The 15,619-nt window shown below is 44.7% G+C and overlaps 1 protein-coding gene across 4 annotated transcripts in view; it reads right to left on the bottom strand.

Moving 5' to 3' along the window:
* Positions 1 to 1,219: 1,219 nt before the first annotated feature.
* Positions 1,220 to 15,619, bottom strand: part of LOC140191196 (uncharacterized) — a 102,087-nt gene continuing 87,687 nt past the window's right edge. For 3 of the 4 annotated variants that reach the window (XM_072248354.1, XM_072248353.1, XM_072248352.1), the window contains 7 exons: positions 13,209 to 13,403; positions 11,569 to 11,804; positions 10,171 to 10,237; positions 8,462 to 8,553; positions 5,313 to 5,481; positions 3,757 to 3,843; positions 1,220 to 1,707 (listed from right to left, as the gene is read on the bottom strand). In XM_072248354.1, coding sequence (XP_072104455.1) covers positions 1,666 to 1,707; positions 3,757 to 3,843; positions 5,313 to 5,481; positions 8,462 to 8,553; positions 10,171 to 10,237; positions 11,569 to 11,804; positions 13,209 to 13,403 — 888 coding nt within the window. In that variant the 3' untranslated portion in view covers positions 1,220 to 1,665. Of the gene's footprint in view, positions 1,708 to 3,756; positions 3,844 to 5,312; positions 5,482 to 8,461; positions 8,554 to 10,170; positions 10,238 to 11,568; positions 11,805 to 13,208; positions 13,404 to 15,619 lie in introns of those variants that run through there. The other variant, XM_072248355.1, reaches the window with a different exon arrangement.

The raw sequence follows: 15,619 nt of genomic DNA on the forward strand, positions 1-15,619 counted from the left end.
TCCCAGATGGAGAGAGTCCTTAATAATGGATCTTGCCTTTGTAAAGCTCCACCTCTTGAAGATGAAGACCCACATCTACATTTGAGGAAACGTTTGTTCTTCTCCACCATCCGATTTCTGAATGGTCTATGAATCCGTGAACAGTACCCCACTATTCCTCTCTTGTACTGCTTATTTATGCATTTATTGTAACTGAAGGCCCAGAGAACAACAATAAGCTCACCAAGTTCCAGGTCCCAAAGGAGGTAGATTTTCATTTTGTGGTCTCCACTATTTCCCACTCCCCCCAGAGCAGAGAGGATGGAGGGTGGCCATGGGTGGAGTAAGGGTCTATGTAGGATGAGGTTGGATGGGGAAGCACCAGAGGTGGAGTTAAGAGAAGTTAATATGACTGAGAAGCTCAGAAGGATGGGGGTTGAAAAGAGAGTTAGGTAGAGAGAAGTAGGGGCTTAGGAGAGGTCAGGAATGGGTGTGTACCTCAGCAAAGTAGCAACAACTTCAATAGAAATTTGTCAGTAGCAATGTCCTCAACAAGACACTTTCATCTTTAGTTGGAGATTCACAATGGAAGGAACCAGTGGACAATAATGATTGTTCCAATAATTCCCTGTAGGTGAACCTCAACTCACAGAATGGAGGGAGTATCCTTATGGCCAGGAAGCTTTGACCTGGTCAAAAACAGTTTCTATTGTCCAACAGAGAGTGAGATTCATTCTCTCATTTCCTGAGATTCCAGTTCTACTGGTCCTCCTACAACAGACGTTGGTGGGATGGTGGGGGAGAATGGACATTGAATTCTCCAGCCCCAGCACCCAGGAGCTGTGCTGGTTGTGGGGAATATTTCGGCTGAAAGATGGCCTTGCTTGGGGACAGTGATTTTGTCTCTGAGGGCGGTGAAGGTGACAGCTGCTCCAATGGGCTGCGCCAAGATCACATCTCATGGGTCTTCAGGACAGACCCCTGAAGTAACGTCTCTAGCTCATGTTGCGACATCCATCTCTCTGGTACGACCGGGGTCATTCCTCTCACCATGTGATAATCCGTGTACAACCATCTTTCTACAGTTCAAAATCTCATACACATTTAATTGTTATACATTGCACTGTTAGTGCAATAAGGTTTATTTATTTAAGATATTTCGATTTTATGAATTTTGATCAACAGTACAGTGATTTTCAGGGATGAATAAATTAGTAAATAAAGACTTTTATTCCAATTTTTTAAATATCTTATATATTTCTTGTACAGATGGTTTTAAAAGGAATGTAGCACACAAGACTGGCAGCGAGTTTCCATTTATAAAGGGAGAAGATGAGAAGGCGTGATGCTTCTCTAGTGCTGAGTTACCCAATAACAGGATATCTGTGCAAAACTTGGAAATTTTTCAAAAATACTGAAATTTATTAAAAATCACACTCATAATAACAACAAACCGCATACACATTCCTACACAGACTCACTTTCATATTCACACACGTTTAGACATCAAGTTAGATGGTGCCTTTTTACAAGCTCATACAAGCCGTATAATTCTGGAGTTGTCACCAGTCCTGCAATGCAACTCACGGTGCTTGGCAGTGGGTCTTGAACCCACAATCTTCAGAGCCAGATGTACAGTGAGGGCAAAAGGGAATTTAAAAAGTAGCTTCACTGAGAAGAATGTTGTCACTGGGTCTTGTAGGCCTCTGCTTGGAATATTTTATAAGTCTAGGTAAGACAAAATGAGATTGCTATTATTTGTTTTGCTCCAGACAAAATCTAGTTAAGACCAACTTTATGGAGGTAAAATCCTTCTATTCACTGCCCTGGGGGTTCTGCCAGGAGAGTCAAAGCTCCTTGGGATTCATGGTCAGCAGGAGGACTTGAATGGGAATGAGAACCACAGTGTGTTCATCACCTGCGTTGGTCTGTTGGAATTCTGACGCCCCCTTGTATGTGGTGGGCAAAGGATGGGGCAAGGTCAAGATACCTTGCCGAGACACTGCAGACACCACTCCCAGCAAGGGGAGCAAACTACCCTGATATTCAATCATTAGATCTGATACAACAGCAGAGGGCAGCAAAAGGCAAGTGGAGGCAGAAACATACCCAGCATTTCCATGGATCAGAGCTTTAGCTGTGTGGGTTCACTCTCCATTGTCAGGAGCAGTAACCTCACCAATGTGGGACAAATTGGTGGTTCTGGGTGGTGTGTGGGTCTCGATCTGAGATCATGAGAGAATGTTGTAGGAATCCAGCAGTGTGTCAGGCCCACTATTGTCACCAAGTGATTCACAGTCACAGAGTTCCTTGTCGGGAGACCATCATTATGGATCAGTCACAACATCTCCTCCTCACTGACAGTCAAGGATGTGTGCTGAGCTCATAGCTCCACTCTGTCCAAACTCGTGTGGCTCGACCCTGCTCAAGTACCATCTCCTTCATTAGGAGTTCGAGGAGATTCAAGAAGGCGCATCCATCCTTAAAGACCCCCACCATCCGGGACATTCCTTCTTCTTGTTACTACCGTCAGGGACGAGGTTTAGGAGACTTCTATCATCAGATTTCTGAACAGAACATGAACTCTATCCAGTTGCCTTTTGCACTATTTATTTTGTAACTCTGAGTAACGTTGATGTATTGCACAGTTCCGGGACCAGAAAACAAGTAATTTCACAACATATGTCAGTGATAATAAACATGTGTTGTAGGGGAACAAATTGTGAGGGCTAATAATTAGTAAATAGTGATGTGTATTGTGTTAATGTGGTAAAAGGAAACCACAGACAAAGGCAGAGACATAAAATGCAGCAGCGATGACACCCAAATTTCAGTAACTTCACTAATTATGCAATAGCATGTACTCATTGTTGTGATAGAAAATTGGATTTATTGCTATACATATGGATAATCGTTTTATTCTGCAATCTGACCTAGACTCAATTAACTCTCCCTGTAGATGCCATTCTATTGTCAAAATGTAGTTTTACAGGTAATCTCATCAACTGAGAGTGTAAAAGCTGCATCAAACTCTCGCTCAGCTAGATCAGCTTTGCCTGGTTTCCTGGTGTTCAATGGTTCAAATTAATATCAGAGAATGTATACAGTGTACAGCCTGGAACTCTCACTCTTCACAGACATCCACAAAACAAAAAATACCCAAAGAATGTCTGACAGAAACATCAGAACCACAAGACCCACCCTCCCCTCTCCCATGCACAAGAATTGACCCTCTGGACCAATTGGTCTATGGTCAAGAATGCCCCATCCAAGCTTATCACATTTCTCTCATTTGAGCCTCAATTTCTCTGAAATTTTCCTATCCATTTACATCCAACTACCATTTAAAAGTTGTTTTCGCACCTAACTCAAGCACTTCCTCTGGGTGCTCATTCCACATGTATACTACAGTAAATGTGGCTGGTCTGGTTCAGTTAGTTAATGGTGACAGCTCCAGGATGTTGATGGAAGGGACTCAATGACATCATTGAATCTCAGGGGTAAGTGGATTGATGGGCTCTTGATGGAGGTGGTGATTGTCTGTGAATTATTTCCCATTTCACAGCCCATGCCTGATTGGAGGAATGAAGGCTCCAAAAACATTCACCGTTTCTCCCTCTACAGATGTCAAAAGAGACCATCAATGGTTTGGGTGGATGATCTTTCATTGGAGCAGTTTGGATGGAAGATCATCGTCCCAAGTCATTCAGTTTAGTTCTGCCTCCGTGGACACAGCCTGACCTGAATATTTCTGTCCTTCTGGAGAAAGCTTCTCACCTCAGTCGTGTTCATCTTCACCTGTGAGGGCCCTATGGTGAAGCTCTTCTGTTTACTGGTCAACCATCTCCATAATTTATTAAACACCTTCAATGAAATGAGAATGATACATTAGTCACACCCAGTTTAAATGAATTTTATTTTTGCACAATTAAATTGTTTGATTCTTTGTGCTAATCATGAATTTTGAACCTGTCTTTCATTTTCTGTTATTTATTTTTGCAATGGTCATCGCTATCTATTTTTGTGATGGTTATGCAAATGTCATAACATGGTTTTGAGTGGTGAGGGAAGCCTTTACACACAAACTATTATTTTGTAGCACGCTTTGAAGGATTTGTTAATTTCTACCTAGTAGAATAAAACTACCCTTCAATCACCCTTCAGAGTCCCAAAGTCAAGTAAGAATTAAATTTTATATTGTAACTGCATCCCATTGGCACCTCCAGTGGATCACTCAGACAGAACCAAGTCCACCAAATTTCTTTTATCAAAGAGCAATGAAATCATGATCTTTGAAAAAATTTACAGAGGGGTGGAGAGCTTCTGGATAGGGAGGTGAACGTTTATAAAGGGGGGATGAAAATGAAGATTAGAGGTCACAATCACATCAGCCTGATCAGATTAAATGGTGATGAAAACCTAAGGGACCATACGGCTGACTGTTGCTTCAAATTCATAGTTTAGTAAAAGGCTCTCTAACCATAATGATTATATGCGGAGAGTAAGATCAGGAGGAGAAATTCACAGAGTTCTGGAGTCATCGAGCAATACAGTTTGGATAGAGGCCCTTCGACCCAACAAGCTCATGCCAGCCACGGTGCCCAACCCGTTAGATCCAAATTCCTGTGTTACACCATGAGGCATTGAAGCAGAAATAGTCCATTCGACCCATTGAGTCTGCTCCTTTCAACCCACAACCCTCAAATCCCCAACCCTCCATGTACATCTACAAATACTTCTTAAATTATACAACTGTACCTGCCTCAACCACTTCTTCTGGCAGCTCATTCCATATACTCATCACCCTCTACCTCTCAGGTCCCTTTTAAATTTTTCCCCTCCCATCCTAAATCTATGCCCCCTAGTTCTGGTCTTCCAACCATATGGAAAAGACTTATCACCCATCTTATATATGTTTCTCATTTGTTTAAACATTTCTACAAGGTTGACTGTCATTCTCCTACATTCCAAGGAATAGAAACTTAAGCTGGTCAACCTCTTCCTATCACTCAGGACCTCTAATCCTGAAAAGATCCTCAAATATTTTCTGTGCTCTTTCCAGTTTAAAAACAACTTTCCTATAACAGGGTGACCAAGACTATACACAGTATTCCAAGTGCATCCCCACGAACAACTTATGAAACTACAAAATAATGTCCAATCTCCAATGGTCATTCCCTTGACAAATGAAGGCCAGTGTGCCAAATGCCTTTATCACCACCCTGTCCATCTCTGACACTGCTTTCAAACTCATAGCCCTAGGTTCCTCTGTTCCTTTACGCCCCGAGTGCCCAACCATTCACAGTATGTGTCTGTATGGAAGAGATTCTTACCCAGCGATTGAAAACGCAGTAAATAAGGAAAATGAACAGACCCTGGAGACTGTTGATGACCGTGAATAAGTCGGAGAACACTGTAGTGCTCTTATCAACTTGAAATATTCCGAAGATCCATGTGGATCCCAAAACAAACATCCGTGCTGCAGCCTTAATGGTTAGGGATCTGTAGAGAAGAAGAAAAAGGAGACCAGCTGAACGAAAAACACAGGAATGATAAAATTCCTTTCAAGTGGGATCTTTCATACCCTCAGGGTTTTCTCAGCAGCCAACAGCATACTCTTGTGTTTATTGGACACATTGATGGGATCCAGGCATCACTGGACAGGATATTGCTTATTGCATCAAAACTGCCCTTGAGAAGGCAATGGTGTGCCACTGCCTAGAAGTGCTGCTTTCCTTCTGGTGCAGGTGCTCCCATGAAATGGTGGGAAAATGAGTCCCAGGATTTAGACTTGTCATGGCAGAGGAGAAGCAATATATTGTTAATTCGGGATGCGGTGTTACGTAAGACACAAAATGGGAGCAGGAATTGGTCTCTTGAACCTGACCTGTGATTTGTTAGGGTCATGGTTGGTCTAATCCTGGCTTCCACAATGCTCTCCTGTTCTCCACAAATCCATTGACTCTCCCATAGCTCAAACATTTGTCAATTTCTGTCTTTAGAATATTCAATAACTGCACATCGGCATCATTCTGGGGTAGAGATTCATTATCTTTCAAATAAAGAAGTCTCCCCTAATTCCATTTTGTAATGTGTCACCCTCTATCTGAAATCTGTTCATTATTCTAAGTAATGAACACCATCCTCTCACATCTTCTCTATCCCCCTCATAATCTTCTATTTTGCAAAGTGGGCCCTTCTCAGCTTTCTAAACTATAATGAGTGAAGATCTGTTCTGCTTAAATGTCTCTCAAACAGCAACTCAGCCGAGGAATCAGCCTGGTAAACCTTCTCTGCAGTGCACACCAGTCAATTTGTGCACAAACAGCAACACAACAATGTAGCGTCATCTGGTCATGTTAATGTTGAGTAAATTGACCTCTTCCTTTCATAAAGAACCCAGAGGCCAAGAGTTGGGTTTGGAATCCCTGGTGTGTCGGACACTGATGACAGGCCAACAGGTTATTGTCTTTTGGCCTGTGATCAAACCTCAGTGTTAGTAGACAGGATTTAATCGACTGACTGATGGGGCTCCATGCTAATAGGGTTCAGGGAAATAGGGCTAGATATGCTTTACTTATGTTTAGGGTGGCTGATGGATTTGGTTGTGGTGCTACCACACACCCTCTGGCCCCATAAACAAGAATGGATCCTGAGCGTAAGTGGCAAGAAGCCTTCAGGGCTGCTAAGAATCACCTCATCTGCTTGTGCAGATCTGTCTCCAGAAGGAGTACTTTTGTCAGGAAGAAAAGCCCAAATCCTTCTGAAAACCCAATGGCTCCTCCTTCTCTACCTTATTTATTATTAGAGTGATGATAGGAAACATGAGTTTCCCTTCATGATACAATGTTGGCTTTGCTTGTTATGCTCAGATTATTGAAGTGCCTTCTGAATGAGCCCTTAATGCTGTGTCCCATTTTTTTTAGTGATACCATCAACCTTACATTGTCTGTGCTCCCGTTCCTGGTCATTGGGTTTGAGGGTAAGTGGCAGCAACCGTGTCAGTCCTGACACTGTTGTCACATGGCATGGATGCAAGTATATTTCCCAAAGGCATCTCCAGCCAATGATCTGAACACTGGCCGACAAGCTCCCCACTTCCGAAGTTGCATTGGCAGAGATCAGCACCATGGATAGAGACCCTTCCTGGGAAGCTGCTAACTCTCAACCCACTTACTCACCAGGGATCAATTGTAAAACAATATACTAATATAAAAGATAGAGTTGATTTTCTGTTACAAAACAACAAATATCATGATATACTCTCAGTGGTCACTTTATTAGACACTGCTGTAAACCTGTTCATTAATGGAAATACCTAATTAGCCAATCATGTAGCAGCAATTCAATATATAAAAACATGCAGACATGTTCAGGAGGTTCAGTTGTTAATGAGAATGGGGAAGAAAATGAACTAAGTTACTTTGACTGTGGAATAGCAGTTGGTGCCAGATGGGGTGGCTTGAGTATCTCAGAATCTGCTGCTATCCTAGGATTTTCATGCTCAACAGTATCTAGAATTTACAGAGAATGGTGCAATTTCTTAATCTAGAGAATGGCAGTTCTGTGGGCAAAAACACCTTGTTAATGACAGAGGTCAGAGTAGCATGGTCTAACTGGTTCAAGCTGTAAGGAAGGTAACAGTAACTCAAATAACCATGCATTACAACAGTGGTGTTCAGAAAAGATTCTTTGAACACACAACACATCAAACCTTGAAGCAGATGGGCTACAGCAGCAGAAGGTGTTGGTGTATCTAAGAGATATGCCTAATAAAGTGACCATCAGTATGTCAGTGATAATGAAGTTTTTCAGTGATAACCTGATTCTGATTCTGAAAGGTGAGGTATGTGCAAGGAGATCACGGTGACCCCCCCCCCTCTAATTATCTAAAGAGGATGCAAGTGCATATATTTACTTTGTAACATCAAGGATGCCTGAGACACTTAGGACGTAGCCACATGGGTCATGTGCTGTTGGCTCTCAGTAGGAGTGTCTCTGTGTTTTGCCAGGTCATGAACAACAGCAGCTTCCATGCCAGGACTCTGCCCCATGTCAGGGTCCTGAGAGGCTGGGCTGGTGATGGACACATAGTGGAACATAGAACAGAGAACACGGCACAGTACAGACCCTACAGTCCATGATGTTGTGCTAAACTTTTAACCTTCTCCAAGATTAAGCTAACCCTTCCCTCCCACACAGGGTTTCATTCTACTTTTATCCATGTGCCTATCTAAGAGTCTTTCAAATGTCCCTAATGTACCTGCCTCTCCCACCACCCCTGGTAGTGTGCTCCACACTCCCTCCACTCCCTGTGTGAACAACTTACCTCTGAGAATCACCACCCTCCCACCCAATACTTCTCCTCCAATCACCTTAAAACTATGCCATCTCGTATTCGCCATTGTTGCTCTGGGAGAAAGATGCTGGCTGTCCACTTCATGCCTCATACCATCTTATATACATCCATCAAGTCACTTACTTGGTTTCCTTCAGATTCGACACCTCCTTGTTGCACGAGTTGAAATGGCGTCTCAGTAAGTAGAGAGTCGCAAATAAAAGGACTGTATTGACCTGGAGAGAGAGAAAGAGAGAGTGCGAGAGAAGGAGAGATTGCAAGAAAGAAAGAGTGTGTGAGAGAAAGAGAGTGTGTGAGAGAATGATGGAAGGAAAACGAGAGAGTGAGAGAAAGACTAATATTCATGAGCAAGGCAAAACGGATCCCCCAAATCCCACACTGAATTCACCCCCCTACTTTCCATTCTCACTCACTGACACTCACACTTACTCCTCAATGAACTCTCTTTCTTTATCTAAAACTCTGCCTGTCTCCACAAAATGCAGCATCGATGCAAAAAAGTACAGTTGATATTTCGGGCCTAGGCCCTTCAGCAGTTTCTGGGGAGATTTAAACTTCTTCAGGGTAGATATCCCTAGAAGAGACTTAGCTGTACAGTAATTAAATCACAAACAAGAGAAAATGTGCAGATGCTGGAAAGCCAAACAACACACACTAAATGCCCCTGAAGAGTCTCAACCAGAAACGTCGACTGTACTTTTTTCCCCAGGTGCTGCTGTCAGCTGAGTTCCTCCAGCATTATCTGTGTGTTATTTCAATTTTTAACATCAGCAATTTTTTTCTTTTTTCTGCTTGTCGCCCATGTCTCCCCCTCAGACTCTTCACTCAATATTTTGGCAAACCAACATTATTCCAGTTGTAACCCACAGGATGAGGTTTTCCATATAATCCGGATCCTAGGAAACCCAGGAGAAAAATTAACTGGGAATCGTTCACCACTCACCACTATGATGAGTCAGTGGGATCTGTCAGCTGGGAATTCCAGGCCAGAAGATTGGGAAGCAGGCCCCCAGTTTCTCTGCTTCTTTCCTCCATCCTGCCTTGAATCAAAGACCCGGTGCCCCTCAACCTGCCTATTTCTCCTTACTGCTCCTTTTAATTATGCAGACGGACACAACCAAACCTAGACCTAGGCCCACCCTACTCAGTGATAAGTAATAGGACAATGAAGATGGTGGGAAGAGATACCATACTTTAACAGCAGGAACTTGCTTTTAGATCAAAATCCTTCATCATCTCCAAAGTGTGAAGCATTTTATGAACTGTCCGAACACTTGGGGTAAAGTGGTATCTAATCTGCAAATGTGCCAATGTCTCAAAGGGATGAAAGCAACTATGAGGATTCCGTTATCACTGGGCCCAGTGCACCCACGACTCAGAGAGGGTCTGGGGGGTGGGGGGGGAATGATGTATGAAAGTACCCAGGATGTGCAGGCTGGGTGCATCCTTTGTGTTGCTCAGTGGGTGGGGATCAAAATAACACAGGGTTCAGGTTGTTGGGGGCAGTGACACAGGGTTTGAAGTGAAAGCAACAGATCAGAGGTCAAAGGCCAGCCCCTAGGTCAGAGATGTAATTGACACACACACCTGAGGGCCAGATTCACTGATATTTCTTCAGTTATCCAATGTGCTGACCACATTGAGTGTCAGACATATTAACATTGAGAGAACACCGATGCTTCTCACAGTCCATGAGTGATTCATGAGGGGTTGTTACACTGGACACAGCCCCTCAGCAGAGGCACCACCCCTGACTGTGATCCTTCCCCACTGAGCTTTTGGAGAACCCTGGTCTGGAACAGCTGCAGTGCAGAGAGAAACAGGAAGCTTACCAGAATCACGAAACAGACCGGGCCCTGGAAACTCCAGTTAAACCCCAACTCGTGCTTCAGCCAACAGCTGTGAGGATGGAAGAGTTTCGTCACTGAGTGGCAGTCAGTTTGTGAAATACATTGAGAACGTCAGTGGATCTACAGTGCAGGAAAGCGGCAGCCAGTCTCTGCATGGCAAGATCCCAAACAATAACAGTGTGCTGATGACCAATCAATGCCATTGGTTAAAGGAAGTCAGCCTGAATGTGGGGAAAAATGGCCTGTGCTCTCCTTTTTTATAGTTTGTTTGGATAAGTTCTGTCCATCTGAAACTACAGACCGGACTTGGCTACGATATCTCCTCCAATAACAGCACCAGTGACAATGTGACTCCTCCGCGGCTCTGCACTGGAACTCAATCTCTGTCCACAGAGTTGGGCATCTGTCATTAAACTGGGAAGGCAGAGCCGCCGAGCACAGGAGAGAATTGAGAAGGACGGGGAGGGGCACCACCCCGTCTCCCTCCCTGCTCCACATGCAGAGACTGGGGTTGATAGTGACCAAGTCTCACAGCATCAGGCAACTGGTGTTTCAACAGAAGCCTTGTTTGCCTCTCTCATTGTGGTCAATCCCAGAAGAAGTTGAGGGAATGATTAGCCATTAGCTGACCAGTTCTGCAATGTTCTGTGATGCTGGGATCTCAGCCAGACTCACTTCTGCAGGTCCCTGGATGTAAATCAGTGTGATATCAGGTCACTGCAAACTCTCCCCTTTGATCACAGGTCAACAGGCTGCCGAGGTGGGTGGACACTTGTTCGATCAGGATGTAAAGACTGTGGACCTAGACTAGGGAAATGGGATCCGGTCAGGTTTGATTGGTCAAAACTTTGAGATGCCAAATTGTCTTCTCCTGTTGCCCCTATGATTCCTAGGATTCTCCTCTGGCCCATGGCCAATCTCAGATCTCTCAGCGGTTCAGCAGCTGAGATCAGTTGGGAGAGGATCTGTCAGCGGGTGAATTCAAACCCTCCCCAGTCCCCGGGAGCAACTCAGATAATACCCACAATAACCCTCGCAAGTCTTTTCCTTTTTACAAGTTTCACGGCAACTGCTCCATGCAATCACCATTTAGGGAATATTGAATACAATACTGCCAAGGTTTGATCCCACCTCCCAACAGTGTGTTATTGACAGTAAATTACCCCTTGTTCTGGGTGGGTGGAGAAAGCATCAAAGGGGAGTTGATGGTCATGTGTGGGAGGATAAGATGCAGGGGTAGAGGGAGATAAGGAGGGGCCAATGGGACTGATGGGGCAAGTCCACAGGAAGCTAGCAGGGACCTGATGGACTGAATGGCGTCTTTCTGTGTCACAGTCAGTTGTATCACTCTATCACATTTCCTTATCACTTAATACTCACATGGTTTCTGTTCCATAGCCTCCGGGGTATATTGCCGCTGAGATAATGACTATCACAGCAGGAACAGCATAAGCAGAAACGTACAGGTATCTTCGTTTGATGATATGTGTGCGAGTGTAATCGGTGACTGTCAATTTTCTGGACATGATGAAAAGCTGCAGACTGTCCAGAAACATCCAGGCGAAGACGGCAAGGAAGAGGTAATGCAGACACCCGGCAATCAGGGCGCACACAACCTAAAGAAAGAGGCAACACAGTGGATAGTGGGCAGCTCGGGGCAAAAGCAGAGGACAGTCAGAGACAGAGGTGCAGGCAGGAACATGCGGAGATGGGTCAGAGAGACACAGACGGTTACACACAAGTGGAAAGAAACAGAGAGAGATAATCACAGCTAAAGACATTCACATGGACACAGAGAAAAACACACAGTCAGAAACAGACTGACATTGGAACTGGAACACAGAGAGAAACACAACTTTTTCCAGCTCCCCTCTTACCTTTTCTCTTCTCCTCACCTGCCCATCACTTCCCCCTGGTTCCCATCCTTCCCTTTCTCCCCTGCTCCATGTTCCCATCCGATCAGATCCTTTCTCTTCAGTCCTTTAACTTCTTCACCTCTCACCTCCCGGCTGCTGCATTTATGCACCTCCCCCACCCACACTCCTTCCCCCTCACCTCATCTCACCTATCACCTGTCAGCTTGTATTCCTTCCCCTCCCTCTCCTCTGATTGTGACTTCTGCCACCTTCCTGTCCAATCCTGATGAAGGGTCTCAGCCTGAAATCTCAACTGTTTATTCCCCTCCATGGATGCTGCCTGACCCACTGAGTTTCTCCAGCATTTTGTGCGTGTAACTCAGAGATACAAACACAGAGACTCTGACATAAATCAGTACACAAACACCTGTACACAATGGAAGAGATAATCTGCAAACATATAAAGAACACGGTGGTGATATACACCGAAGATTTATTAATTAGTAGTAATTTAGTGATAAAATTAGAATAATACACAAAGAAGATGGAGGAACTCCAAGGGTCAGTAGGTATCTATGAAGGGACACGGACAGTAGACGTTTCACATTGCCTGACCTCCTCTGTTCCTCCAGCACCTTTGTGATTTGCTCCAGATCTCTAGTGTTTACAAACTCTTGTGAGTCCATAAACTTAGAACAACTTTGGTACTTTTTACAAAATATCTTGTTGCAGCTCCAGATCTGCAAAGTGTTCTGATGTCACTCATTCTCCAGTGACCGGAAAACTCAGTGACAGGGTTAACCCACTGCACCCCAGGGTGAATGTGAATGAGGAGGTTTGGAGTGTCCCGTGAGGTCATTGGGCAGGAGGACAGAGGGAGGGAAAGGGCAACATTCTGTGGTGACAAGACCGTGTGGAAGGGGTGAGACTCCAATGCTCGGAGGCTTTGGCTACCGTTGCAATGAGGATCTGATTAAAGGAATGGCACGCTGGTCACGATGAGCCAATGGAAGGAGAGGACACCAGAGGAGAGTGGTGGGAGAGCAGGGGCTGAGATACCACTACACCCACATTAAGTCTGGCTTTGCTGCAGAATTTGACCAACTGCACATTCAGAAACTCTATGAGAATTAGAGTTTGATTTTGGTAACTTGGTTTTCTTACCGGCTGTTTAATCCGCATTCCGATCAGAAAGATGAACTGTGCCAGGAAGAGGGTGATACTCAGGTGCTTGTGAAGATTGGTGTTAGCATTCTGGATGGATTTGAAGTTGACAAATCCGATGATAGAGGCAGCGAGGCTGAAAAGGGAGATGATGAGGCCGATGTAGGTGATCAGCTCCAAGTGCCAGTCATCAGTCTGCAAGCACAAAGTGGGGAACCACGTTCAGGAATAGGCTGTGACAGAGTCTCCAGGGACAGAGTTACTGTGATAGAGTCTCCAGGGACAGCATTAGACAGAGTTACTGTGACAGAGTCTCCAGGGACAGGATTAGACAGAGTTACTGTGACAGAGTCTCCAGGGACAGAGTTACTGTGATAGAGTCTCCAGGGACAGGATTAGACAGAGTCACTGTGACAGAGTCTCCAGGGACAGAGTTACTGTGATAAGAGTCTCCAGGGACAGAGTTACTGTGATAGAGTCTCCAGGGACAGGATTAGACAGAGTTACTGTGACAGAGTCTCCAGGGACAGAGTTACTGTGATAGAGTCTCCAAGGACAGAGTTACTGTGATAGAGTCTCCAGGGACAGCATTAGACAAAGTTACTGTGATAGAGTCTCCAGGGACAGGATTAGACAGAGTTACTGTGACAGAGTCTCCAGGGACAGAGTTACTGTGATAGAGTCTCCAGGGACAGGATTAGACAGAGTTACTGTGATAGAGTCTCCAGGGACAGCATTAGACAGAGTTACAGTGATCGAGTCTCCAGGGACAGGGTTACTGTGATAGATTCTCCAGGGACAGTATTAGACAGAGTTACTGTGATAGAGTCTCCAGGGACAGTATTAGACAGAGTTACTGTGATTGTGTCTCCACGGACAGCATTAGACAGAGTTACTGCAAGTTCGCACTCATGGGATGTCCAGCCCCTACAGTCCTGTGTCGGTGATTCTGTTCCACACATGGGTCCTCCCTCTCCTCTTTATCCAACCCATCAATACACCCCTCCACCACTTATCAGTAGTTCCTTCACTATAGATTACTAGATCCTGACAATCTGGGATCTCTGATTCTGACCCCTTACTCTCTAAACCAAAAACAAGATTGGATTTATTTGTCACATGTAGATTGAAACATCAAAACATGTTGTGAAGTGTGTCATTTTATGTTGATAACCAACCCAGACCGAGGATCATGCTGGGAGCAGCCGACAAACGCTGCCACACTTCCAGCACTAATATAGCATGTCCACAACTCACTAACCCGAACCCAAACCGTACGTCATCAGAATGTGGGAGGTAATCGGGGCATCTGGAGGCAACTCACGCGGTCATGGGGAGAAAGTACAAACTCCTTACAGGCAGTGGTGGGAATCAAACCACAATTGGTGATCACTGGTGGTACAAAGCGATTGTGCTCACCGCTATGCTACCATGCCGTCCACATCTAATACCGTACTGTATCCCTGGCACAATTAATAAAGGTAAGAATGCTGCAGTTCCATCCATAACTAATACCGTACCATAACCTTGGCATGTCTAATAAAGGTCGGAACAATAATTGATCTGTTGGAGGAACTCAGCAGGTCGAGCCGTGTCTCTGGGGGGAAAAGAACTGTCAGTGTTTTGGTTTGAAATCCTGAATCAGAACCAGAATGTCACCTCAGTCCTGATACAGGGTTCGGACCTGAAATTTTGACAATTCCTTTCCCCCTACAGATGCTGCTCGACCCGTTAAGTTCCTCCAGCAGATGGTTTGTTGCTCCTCAGCCCAGCGTCTGTGGTTACTCGAGTATCTGTAATAAGGGTAGGTCTTACAGAGTGAATGGTGAGGACCTGGTGTGTGGAGGAACAGTGTGTAAAGTCAATGTGTTCCTGAAGGTGGAAATAGAGGTTGCTAAGGCAGTAAAGAAGGCATCAGTTACTTCCTGCATTAGTCAGGGAATAAAATATAAATACAGTACAGGCAGGAAATGGTAAAAGTCTAAGCAACATTATCTAGACCGCAGCTGGAGTGCTGCTGAGTGAGCTGCTGACTTGTTCTCTGTAACTGAGGCTACATAATTTTCTGAGAAATGGTGACAGAGGGACTCCTTCTGTTACAAGCCTCCTGCCAACATTTGGCGGTTTCCTGTCTCCCTCTGCACTGTGGGAAAGTGTCATGAAAAATATCAGTGGAGAGGGTGAAGAGGTGATTCACAAAGCCCTAGCTCACCCAACCCATCCTCATAAGACATGCTTTCCAATCGTAAATCCCCTCTGAAGCCTCTCTAAATCTTCCACATGATTCTTATAGTGAGGCAAACAGAGCTGAACACAGTACTCCGAGAGCGATCTAACCCACAGTTATATCGAGTTAGAATATTTCTTTTTGGTTCTTGAACTCAACCTCCCCCCAACCCATCCGACTAATG

The sequence above is a fragment of the Mobula birostris genome, chromosome 32, assembly GCF_030028105.1.
Source record: "Mobula birostris isolate sMobBir1 chromosome 32, sMobBir1.hap1, whole genome shotgun sequence".
Lineage (NCBI taxonomy): Eukaryota > Metazoa > Chordata > Chondrichthyes > Myliobatiformes > Myliobatidae > Mobula > Mobula birostris.